Raw genomic sequence first — 12,203 nt, 5'->3', positions numbered from 1 at the left:
AAATCTCTAATTTATTTCCATCCATCAAATTACCACTGTAATATTTCATTTTACCAAGAGTGCACAAATGAAATTGAAATAACTGGGTGCTGGAAGTCTGTAGTTTATCAGTGTCAATTACAAAGTTAAGTTAATTGGAGTGGAATCTACCAAATAGGGTCAAAGAACTCACGCAATGTGGGTGTAGGAGGAGACGCAAAACACCATAAAACCTTGTTTTGTTTGATAAGAACCAAAAGTACCAAGAGTTGATCAAGGTGCTAGATCATCTTTTGTAAAAGAGAATTGCTTCAAATACTGAACAGCATAAAGAGTGTACAGTATATTGGCTTGCAAAAGTCCAGATTGATGAAATACACTCAAGGTCCATGACTATGCTCTTTCAAGACACAGTTACAGATCCAATGTAATAGGCAAAGTACAGACACTACTCAACCAGCAATTGGGCAGCACTTGCTGAATAATCCCGAGTGTCCTAATTAACAACCGATTTTAGATAATCAGTTGAGTTCATAACATGGTTCATTTATGCTTGCATTCATATGCAGAGATCTACGATATATTCTGACCTGCATCTTTTAAAAATTACTCAGAAGCATGGGGACATATAGTTCTCCATTTCTTCCTCCATGGCCTTGGCCAGAGTCGACTTACCAACTAATCAGCAGCCTCCCCCACCCCCACATAAATTGTGGTGACTGTTTGAAATTTGGCATTGTCCTGATGAGTGAAAGATGAAAAGCTTTGACAACATCTCTCTTTTCAACAAGACCCAATTTCTGCTTCACAGCCAGAAGTAGTACACAGTACATGCATGAGATGAAACTCATACAAAAGTTGGAAGAGTGTAGAATGACTCCTTGCATTTTATTTAACATGGTCATGCTTGAAAACAAACATTATTAAATCAACATAAACTATTGCACATTAATAAGCAGAGTAAGACCAGTATCTGCCTATATGATGGAATATCACCACCTTAGGCAGTTCCTCAGGACAGAGGATATCTTTCTTACACTCTAGGATTCTGGATCCTGAAGTGAAGAAGTCTAATGCTGGATCCACACACACTGCCACAGTTGGGACAAATAGGGTTTGATGAGGGTGGGTGGGTTGGGTGCTCAATCTTTGGTGTGCTCCTTCCACTGTTTGAGCTTGGCCTCCACACGAGCCTGCTAGGAGTTGTTCAGAATGGCTGACACCTTCGCGACTACTTCTTTCTCCAGTTTGGGCTCTCTCAAACAAGAGATTCCCAAATGTCTGAATGGTGGAACAGGCTCAAGGGGCCAAATGGCCTATTCCTGCTCCTACTTCCTATGTTTTTGTATGTCATTTGGGGCATCTTGTCTATGTTGGTTGTTTGCTAAGTAATTAAAAGCCAACTTGACTACCACCTATCCTCCTTGTTCCCAATACCTTTCTCTGCCTCAAGTATTTATCCAATTTTCCTTTCAAGTATTCAATGGTCTCTGCCTCAATCACACCCTGTTTGTTCAATGCTCCAACAACTATCAGTGAAGAAATTTTTTCTAGTCGCTCCCCTTGCTCACAAATATTTCAAATGAATGACTCCCATCACAGAAATAATCTTTTCCTCTTCAGTTACCTAAACTCTTAATTTCAGAACTAACAAACCTCTCCTTTATTCTTGGAGAACCCTTATAGTTAAAATTTTTTATAATGACCCAACAATATTTTCTACAAATGTTTTACTTCTTTGCTCCTACACTCTTAAGCCTCTAATTTATAAAGCCAATATGCAGTCAGTCACTTAGGTTTTATATGCCTATACTCACACTTCTATTTAATTGTAAAAGATAAATCTTTTGATATTTCTTCTGTCTCAGCTCAGAATTCAAAAGAAAAAATTATGGTTTCTAGTAAAATAATAACTATTTCCTGATCACTGCTTGGCCATTAGGCAAAAGGAAGTTTGTGTTTCCCACAAAAGAGCGTTTCATCAAGATAGCAGATAGGTTAAAGAACTTTAAAAGAACTGATAAAGAATTTTAAAACTATAGTTTTGACAGATATCATGTATGTAAAAACTGATTTATCATTCTGCTGTGTTTACTTTTGCTTCTGTTAAATTGTACTTCCTGATAAACTTAGAAACTTAGAAACAGGCTTGCATTTATTGTCCTTCACTATTTCAGAATGTCCCAGTATCAGCATCTACAGCAACTGTAAACTGGGTTACTCTTCAGGGTTCCCAGATTACCCTTGTGCAAGTCACATTTTTGCCTGTGAAAATTGCCCCTTGCATTGAGTACAGGGACATACCTGCAGAATTGCAATCTTTTTCCCCATAAAGCTCCCAAAGTCCAATATTACAAAAAATTTGAGTAGTTTAAACAAATAGCGACTGTCCATCACTTATAACAATGCTAAAGCTTGTCAACGCCAAACATTACTTTCTGGTAGCCTGAAAGGTGCAATGAAAAGAAACAAAACTCTTGTTCTGTATACTTCCACTTAAAAAAGACCAATTACTTAGAAAAAAATGCTACAGGGGAAGAAAATACAGCAACTTATTTCACAATTGTGTAAAAGCTATAGGAACGTCTACAAGATCTGCAAGCATTCGGATGGAAATATTTCAGTTAACATTCAAATATAAAATGGCAGTGGAATCCCAAATCGATATTTATCTACCTGATGTGGTACTTGGCTATATTAAGAAGTGAGCTTGAGGAAAAAACTATTGGCTTGACAGGTAAAGGAAGGAACTTGCATTTATGGAACACCTTTCACAACTTCAAGACATTTTAGGGTGCGTTGCAGCTTTGTGAAGTATAGTTACTGTTGCGCTGTCGATAACACAACATGCAGCGTAACAGCAATGGGATAAACAACATATAATCAGTTTCATGCTGCTTGTTGAGGAATAAATATTGGTCTATTCATTGCTCTGCTGGGGGAACTTTTATATCCAGTTGAAAAAGATAAATGTAGTAGTAATGTATAAAATGTTTCCTCTGCTGCTGTTTGATCTAATTTTATGTCTTCTCCTGGGAGAATCCTGTAAGTTTTTAAAGTTTTTTTTATAATGGGCTATCCATAAGACAGTAGTGGGCAGCAGAGTGACACAATGGTTAGCACTGTTGCCTCACAGCACCAGGGATGCAGAGTGTATTCCCAGCTTGGGTCACATTCTCCCCATGTCTGCGTGGATTTCCTCCCACAGTCTGAAAGATGTGCTGGTTAGGTGCATGGGCCATGTTAAATTCTTCCTCAGTGCACCTGAATTACACAGTAACTTCACTGCGGTGTTAATGTAAGCCTTGCTTGTGACTAATAAACTTTAACTTTAATTTAACAGGCGCCAGAGTGTGGTGACGAGGGGATTTTCACAGTAACTTCACTGCAGTGTTAATGTAACCTACTTGTGACAAATAAACAAACTTAAACTTTGCGGAAAACCGTGACTGCTACAAAGTATCTGCCTAGATTACAATACAAGGACTTCAGATTCAGATGAGGAAGTTCTACTTACTGAACCACTAGTTGGTCTCTCAACAGGAAGCTGGTTTTAGAATCGCAATGTTAGAGCCTACTGTTATTCTTCTAGTGGACAAGATTATAGACACAGGTAAGACTTTCAAGGACGAAGATGAAAATCTAGCCCTACAGCATTATAGTGTACAACCTAGGCACTCAGCCAAGGACAGTTACAATCCAGTCTATTAAAACAGATATGTACTACCAGGAGTGGGGTCAGGAATCTATGATGTGGAGATGCCAGCGTTGGGCTGGGGTAAACACAGTAAGAAGTCCAACAGGTTTATTTGGTAGCAAAAGCCACTAGCTTTCCGAAGTGTTGTGAGACTTCTTACTGTGTCAGGAATCTGTGCAGAGAGTAGACTGAAGAAAGAAGAGGGTGTAAACATGGAGAAAAAATAGACTTACAAAGGCAACTCAAAAAAATGCAAGAAGAATTTAAAAAGTGTATCTTACCAACCCATATGCTGTACTTCTCTCGTGTTCTTGAGTAATATCAGCTACATATGCAAAAATTACCGAAAAAGTCACTGCAAAAACACCAGACACCGAAATAACAGCAAAATACCACCTACAAAGACAAATAAAGCGTAAGGAAAACAAATTACACTGCAAATATAAATTAAAATTAGCATTTTTACTTTAACTGTAAGATTTACTTTTACACGCTGTTTTTAATTTTAAGATTCAAGTCAAAGCTTCTCTCTTGAAAAATAATTTGAAAATTAGAGCTGAACCTAGAAACAGCAATACTACATTCGACAGTTCTTTTGGTTACCCAATCAACCAGATATCCCATTCAGTGTAGGAATCACATCATGTTTTGACAGGAAGAATTAATGCGTAGCAATCCTTCAGCCAACTGTGTCTGTCACTAAACAGGCCAGTGGGCACAAGGCACTGATGAGGTAACTAAGGATGCACATGGATACTTATTACACTAAATGTTGCAAAGACGGAGATGAGTACTTTGATTATTTTTGAACCATTATTCTTTCTAAAAGTGCTTTAAAATTAAAGCTGATGTTATCAAGTCACAAAGATTTGGGTTTGCTGCCGACCTGAAAATAAAATATTTAAGGTACAAGCAGAATGTACCAGTTTTTACCTTTAGTCAGGAAAGAGATCAGATGCTTTATTTACAAACCAAGCTCTGAATTTTTAATGCTTTCCTCACCACCTCCTTCCATCTCACCTCAAATGCTATTTTTATTGAAACACTGTCTCACAGCTTAATTATCTGATAGTGCAGCACATTTGGTCACAATGCAATCTGAAACACAATGCAAACTATTCCACACAGATTTATTTTATTTCCAGGGTAGTTATTAATCCATTCTCTGTTTGTTAAAAATAGCAAGATGGTCAAAATGCATTATAGCTGTTGCCACTCTAACCCTCCTCTCCATTTACGTGTGAACACTACACGGTTCCACCATTCTAGCTTATAGTTCTTACCACGGACTTATTCTCATTAAAGGAATTGGTACACAAGTGAAGAACACCGTCAGCAAGAGAAACGATCTCCTCCCCCACACGTCAGACAAAGCACCTATTAGCGGAGCACTCATAAATGATAAAAAACCCTAAAAAGGAAGCATAAAATTAGACCGAACTGCAGAAGAATAGGCGATTTATACATTACTACAATAAACACAGGTACCAGGGTGGCTTTAGCACAAGAGATGAAGCTAAAATCTGCTATTTTTCACTAGGCAAAGAACGAGAACTCAAAAATTAATTGCCAGAAATAAGATTTCCACGAGAGTTATTCTTTTACCCAGTATTTTAATTTTCAATCTGCCTAAAGCACTAAACAGCTAATTTATGCAGCTTAAGTACATCAGAGTGAAGTTGCATTGCCCCCCAAATAATGCAACTTAGTGCTGAATCACATTGGTTTTCTTCTTTTATTTTCAAAAGTGGTGCCTACATGTCTAGCATTTTGGAGTTCTGCAGACATTTCAACAAGTGAGACTTGAGGTAAATAGAAGCAATCTAATATGTTTGGAGCAATTCTGTACTCTAATTTTGAATTGAAATCTGCAATTAGAGCACTACACTGACAACAAAGGATATGAAAATGGTATTTAATAGCAATGCCAAAGTGGAAAGACTCCAAGAGTCACAATTGAAAGGTTATAAAAGGTCACCCCATCCACTATGGCACAGTCCACATTGTTGTTTTGGCAAGCTGTAGAAATCCTCTGGAGTGAAAGCAATAAATTTGGCAAGTACCTACTGCACTACAAAGTCCGTTTATCCAGGGCATTCCTCTGCCATTCATACTCAATGACTGCTGTTGACTAGACTTGAAGTCTCATGTACATCTATGCTTCTATCCCATAAATGTTCAGTTATGTTTTTGAGATGTTGAATCTGCTAGATCACAGACAGACCTCAACAGTTCCACATTCCATGAGAGGGAGAGGCAAAAGATACATAGTCCCTCAAAGCTCATTATGAAAAACACTTAACATTGCATTGCTATGGATTCCTTAGTTTTCAACCCAAAAACAGAGGACCCAATTAAGTTGTCTACATATTCAGTTAAACAAATATTTTGCAACTAAAGTCAACAGACAGATTTCATGCAAATAGTATCTCAATACATTGGTAGTGATCAAATAATTGCCCAAAATAGCAAAGTAGAGCAGATACCGGAAAGTTAAAACAAACAAAACACTGGAAAATTAAAGCAGGTCCATCAGCATTCATGAAGAGAAAAGGTTTTAGTTACAGATCATTCTCACACCTCTAACAGGAAGTGACTTCAAGGAACTACTAAATTAATTCACAAACATCTGCAGGGGTTCCACAGTTGATGTACCTGCAGGAGCCTCAAGGAGATGCGGGCTGAGAGCCCACCCCACCACAGAGAAGAGGCAGGGTCGGGAGGACACCCAATAAAAGGTGGGGGTGGTGGTGGTGATGGACCCGAGAAGAGAACAGCAGAGCGCGGGTGAGGGAACAGGCACTCCCATTAAGAACGACAAAAAGGTAAGATGTTGAATAACTGAACCTTTTATTATAAATGTAGGACATAGAAGCATTCTTAAGTTTTTTTTGTCTGTTTGTATCTATCACAAAACAGCATTTATGATTTAATATTTATTAATTTAATAAGAATGTTTCTCTGGGGTCCCTTCAATACTCTTGGGAGATCAAAAGGATTCCATGACTGGTAAAGTTTGGGGGACCCTATGACAGCACTCACATACATCTTTTCCTGCAACAAAAAAAATTAAGCTGACTGAAAACTCTTCCAATCTCTCCCTTAACTTAATATCTTTACTCATTTGTTACAGCTAGTGTTATTGCACGAAACCTTGTGTAATTCTTCCAGCTGGCAACTCGGGAATTTCAAATCAGTTATTCATCTATATGGAGATTGCAATACTATGCTAATTTTTTCTCAGCCACAATACTCTTTTCCTTTGGAAATCCAATGACTTTTGAAGTTAGGATAAAGATCTTTACAAACGTAGGGGATCCTAGAGAGTATTTTGGCATTTGAAACATGTTTCCTCTCACTACTGCCTCCTCCAAAAAAGTCTAAAATCCATTGTTTGAGATCTGCATGCTTTAGTACAATCATCATGGGTCAAATCACTATAATCCAAACTCTCACTCACAAAGGAGGATGAAACAAAGATCATTTCAGCATTTCTGTATAGCATGAGTAAGCTGCCTTACTCGTGTGAAATGTTCTGTGTGAAAGTAACAGTTTTTAATCAAAATAAATCACAGAACACAATGGAAATACTATATGATTTCAAAGATAACACTAACTCAGACTCTCACACACCTCCCCCTTACTGCACCACCCATACTCTCACTCTGTCCTGCACCTTCTCTTGCCCTGCTCGCTCATTCTGCCAGGCTAGCTTGTACAGGGCCCTGTTGTTCGCAGAGAGAAAGATAGGTACACACGTTGCATCTGCTGAAGTTAAAAAATAAGTGACAACCATTCACTACACGTGCCATTACCCTGAGAAATGAGCCAGAGTCAAGCTGCCTGGTTTAATTTCGAATAATGCTTGGCAGTCACCATCGGCTGGTCTTTTTCCTCTACCAATTGGGAGTCTGCTGGTCAATCTGTCAGCACTTTATTCTCATATAGCATAAATTGGTTTTCCCTTTCCTTGGCATTTCTGAGAATTGTCCTGATGTGCAAGATGAAAGCTTTTACAAAATGTCTCTTTTTCAGCAAAGCTCAAGTTCTGTACTACCAAACAGCTTTATAATAAAATTAACAGAGGTCTCCTCTGGAAGCTAACTGGGTAATAACGATGACCCAGAATTTGCAGTTAAAATGAGCAGAAATGGCCTTTGCAGATCCAGAGTTGAACGTGAAAATCCCTAAGTTGTCAGTGATATCCTCCTCCACTGCGTGCGATGTCAGTTGTTGCAGGTGCAGTCAATGTAGTGATTTGACATGAACTTCAACTTTTTATGCACTCCCCTCACTGTGAATGTTATGCCTTGTTTAAGCAGGAGTAACTGCAATTTTTAATGCTGAACCAAGTCATTATTACAGTTAATTGACCTCTGTCCCTGAAAAGGTCATTCAGAAGGTCATTCTGAAATCATTCAGATTTTTGAAATCTCAGTCTCAGTGGTTTATATTATTGAAGTTTTATATTTTAGCTTCTCCCTTAATCCGTGTATGTTCCAGTCTTGATTTTGCTTTCTGAGCGATAATTAAAATGAGAATGATAATCTCTGCTTTATATTTCCTGTCTGAGAGAATTATTTAGTCTGATTGGCTGATCAGACAACTTGCTGCCTGCTGGATGGTACAGTTGGGTCCAAATTCAAGGTAATCTCTGAAAAGAGGAAATCCATGCTTTGGGTCCACTAAATCATTGTGGGTATCTTTTCTCAGTCAGTGATGAACACTGATCCTTCTCTGATGATCACAAAAATCAGGGCCTTCTCTGCTGAAGTATTGGGTCAAATAGGGTGCCAGCTTTAATGTCCACTTTGTGCTAAGTTAGATGATGTCAGCAGCATCAGCATTTGCTCCTTAGCTAAGAGGGAGAAAAATCTGCTGCATTCCTGCTGTGTCTGCTCTGTAAAGTACATACGACATTTGGCATGAGTATCTTCAGTTGTGCTAATGAAAAAATATCTGGCAAACATCAGATAGACTTCACTTTATCATTGAAATCGCCAGTTGCCTGATTTTAAGCTGAACATGTGAAAACTATTCATTTTGCTCTGGAATGCTGGCTGTATTCCATCAAAAACATTTGTCAGGTCAAAGCTCCCTTTGTTTTCAGGATTCTGCTTCATCAGAATGCAAGTTAGAGAACACGGGGAAGGTAAATAGAAATGCATCAGACACAGGAAAAGGCATAAAAATGCCGAGACCAGGAAATGATTTAATCATTTACTGATCCCCATCTTAACACTTTACAGATCATGTTATGACTTGTGCATGTGTTTTTTTTTTCCTTCCTCTTGTTCCATTCCTTCTTAAATATTTCTCTTTTGTAATGTTGACTGAGGAACGGTTTATACCCAAAACATCACTTGATTCATGTCTTTTTTTGACAGATGCTGCGGAACCCAAGTGTTTCCAAAGTTTTCTGTTTTTAAATTCAAAATTCTAGCACCTGCTGTAATTTGCTTTCTGTTTCTAACTGAGTTACTGGTAATTGTGTTCTGCATTTTATTTCTAATCACTCAAGCAATGAAATCTGCTCGACTTTGGCACATTTAGACATTTGTGCTACAAAGGTAAACTCTCTTGAATACTTTTGAATTTGGTTTTATGTTTGTAAGTTTAAGGCTACCACCATCCATGCTACTGATTTGAATTTTTTTTTAGTTCTTTTTAAAGTTTCATTAGATAAACTTCAAATTCAGTGAGCATGACTGGCGCCATCCTATATACTTTTGGATCAATTACAGAATTGGGCAATTTTGTATCTATGCACAGATAAGGGAAACTAGATCTGCAATGTGTTATTAGCAGACTCCCTAATTTCCCTTTCGCTTTTTAAATTTGTTATTCTCGCTGGGAATGCATGATATAGTATTTCAGCCTGTACAATGATCCATCTAAACAAGAAACGTGCAAAGAGACCTAATTCCAGTTTTAGCATTTATTCCTAGGAGAACCTATGATTCACTTTAAGTTGTTTCAAAGTAGTGATTTTCAGGGAAGTAATCACAATTTTAAATTAAGACTTGCTATAATTAATATTGCAGGTTGCATAATTGCAACGACCTTCAAACCTCAAACTACAAGCTCATTTGCAATATATATCACAGCTCATCTCTCAATTTCTCTGAATTGACACCCAATTTGATTCTTTCTGCTGACTGAGAAATTGAATTGCAGAAATATTCTTACCTTTACACCCTGAATAAGGCCATTCATCAAAAATGTATGCTTGGGAAAGGTTTCACGCAGAACCTGTCAAGAAAGAGAAAAAAATTAGATATACGAAAGACAGAACCTAATAAATTCTCAGATTTACAAAATTAATTGCTTATCAACAGGCTTCAACTTTTCATGCTTTAACTTTGTTTGATACCAGTTATCTTGTATAGTGATGTGTGCAAATACCACACTAGTTATGCTGAGAAATTTTACATGACACTAGCAACATTCTGATTTTTTTTTTGAGTGTGCATGTGATTTATTTAAATGCACAGCCCCTTTAATGGTTTGTGTGTGGCTATGCACAGGCATTAACCTAAAGGGGCTGATTATGCACAGCAATTTTCAGTCTGCTTGCATGACTGAACATTTTACAGGAAGCACGGACCAACAGTGAAGACCAGAAAAGCAATGCGACACAAAACCTGTTCCAATACACAGTGCACAAATGTCATAAACAAACATAAGTTTTGTTTTATTTTATACCAACACTAAGCCAACATGGTAAAACATGGATTTTATATTCTATAAGTTAATTAACTACCATCCCTATTTCCCAGTAATGGGCACATTAGCAAACAAATTTCCCTCAAGTGGCATGAGACCTTTAAATACTACTTACTTTGCTAAACAACTCTATTCTGTCCACAAGTGTGTTCCTGAGCTCCTTGTAACTTGCCAATCAATGCAACTCCCTCCATCTATTCCCTTTCCAGCATCTGGATAGATTCCTCTACTGTTGCAAACAAGCTCAAGAATAATTGCTTTTTCTCCTGAAGAGCCTGCAGTTTTCTGCTTGCAGCACTGACTTTAGTAATTCCAGAATGAACTATATTCCTCTCCCTCTACTAGAGGGCTGCATAATAGAAAAATCAAAGCCAAGATCATCTTGGGGCAAGGAGGAAAAAAAATTAAAATGTGCAAGTGGCTACAATATTAAAAAGGTTAAACTGAGGGGGGAAAAAGCAGCAAGAAAATGGGTTGTGGGAAGAAGGGAGGAACCGCAGGAGCGGCACGGTGGCACAATAGCTAGCACCGCTGCCTCAGTGCCAGAGACTCAGATTCGATTCCCGGCTTGAGTCACTGTGGAGTTTGCACGTTCTCCCCATGTCTGCATGGGTTTCCTCCGGGTGCTCCGGTTCCCTCCCACAATGCAAAGATGTGCGGGTTAAGTGGATTGGCCATGCTAAATTACCCCTTAGTGTCCCAAGATGTGTAGGTTAGGGGGATTAGTGGGGTAAATACTTAGGGCTACGGGGAATAGGTCTGGGTGGGATTGTTGTCAGTGCAGACTCGATGGGCTGAATAGCCTCCTTCTGCACTGTAGGGATTCTATGAAAAGATTTAGGTCAGTAATATATGCTGGAATAACCTGGCCATTGATTGCTATAACCAGGACTATGTTTGGACAAAGGTTTGCACTCAAATATTATGCCACCTTAGCTTTCGGTTATATCCTCTTCCATCCCACAGTTTTGACACATCCACCTCCTCGTTCCCAGCACCACCTCAGAGACAGACTACCTGCTCAATTATCTCATTGCTGTTTGTGGGATCTGGCTGTGTGGAAAATAGCTGCTGTGTTTCCTGACCTTACAACAGTGACTATAATTCACAAGTACTTAATTGGCTCTGAAGCACTTTGGGTCACTCCAAGGAGACAAAAGATCCAATAAAAACAGGATATGCAGGAAGTACTCAACAGGTCAAGTTGTCTGTCTGTCGAAAGGAAAACAGTTAATGTTTTAGGCCTATGCTCCGACGCAAGGTCACAGACTGAAAACATTAACTCTCCACAAATGCTGCCTCACTGGCTGAGTACTTCCAGCATTTTCTATTTTCATTTCAGCACCCACAGCATTTTAATATTTTAAAATGCCATTGATTTAATTCCAGTACTTTCTGCTTCTGTTCAAATGTTAGAGTCCATTATGATCAATAAAACATTCACCAGTTTTAATACAGCTTTGTCAAAGGGTCATCAGGACGCGAAACATCAGCTCTTTACGCCCCTTACAGACGCTGCCAGACCTGCTGAGATTTTCCAGCATTCTCTCTTTTGGTTTCAGATTCCAGCATCCGCAGTAATTTGCTTTTAACCAATTTGAATAGGTTTGTGTTGGGGAAACTTGTCTCAACAAATCACATCAACTCAAGAGGAATGCATAAGAGATCCCTGTGCTGCTACTCTGTACACTAGTGTATCAACCATTACTACTGCTTAAAAGTTTACTTGATAGGTCAGTGGCTCACATACTATAGGTAACAAGGTTTTCAGTCAGTCAATGTTAATGTTGAGGACTTCCTG

At 38.4% G+C, this 12,203-nt stretch overlaps 1 protein-coding gene across 2 annotated transcripts in view; it reads right to left on the bottom strand.

The window, feature by feature from the left end:
- LOC144494885 (hippocampus abundant transcript 1 protein-like) overlaps positions 1-12,203 on the bottom strand; it is a 77,160-nt gene that overhangs the window by 27,580 nt on the left and 37,377 nt on the right. For both annotated transcript variants that reach the window (XM_078214393.1, XM_078214394.1), the window contains exons 3-5: positions 9,866-9,928; positions 4,960-5,087; positions 3,958-4,072 (exon numbers count right to left, since the gene is read on the bottom strand). In XM_078214393.1, the coding sequence (XP_078070519.1) occupies positions 3,958-4,072; positions 4,960-5,087; positions 9,866-9,928 (306 nt within the window). The remainder of the gene's footprint in view (positions 1-3,957; positions 4,073-4,959; positions 5,088-9,865; positions 9,929-12,203) is intronic.

Source organism: Mustelus asterias, chromosome 6 (assembly GCF_964213995.1).
Source record: "Mustelus asterias chromosome 6, sMusAst1.hap1.1, whole genome shotgun sequence".
NCBI classification, from domain to species: domain Eukaryota; kingdom Metazoa; phylum Chordata; class Chondrichthyes; order Carcharhiniformes; family Triakidae; genus Mustelus; species Mustelus asterias.
Note: the sequence above shows the minus strand (reverse complement) of the source record. Positions and strands in the feature narration are given on the sequence as shown.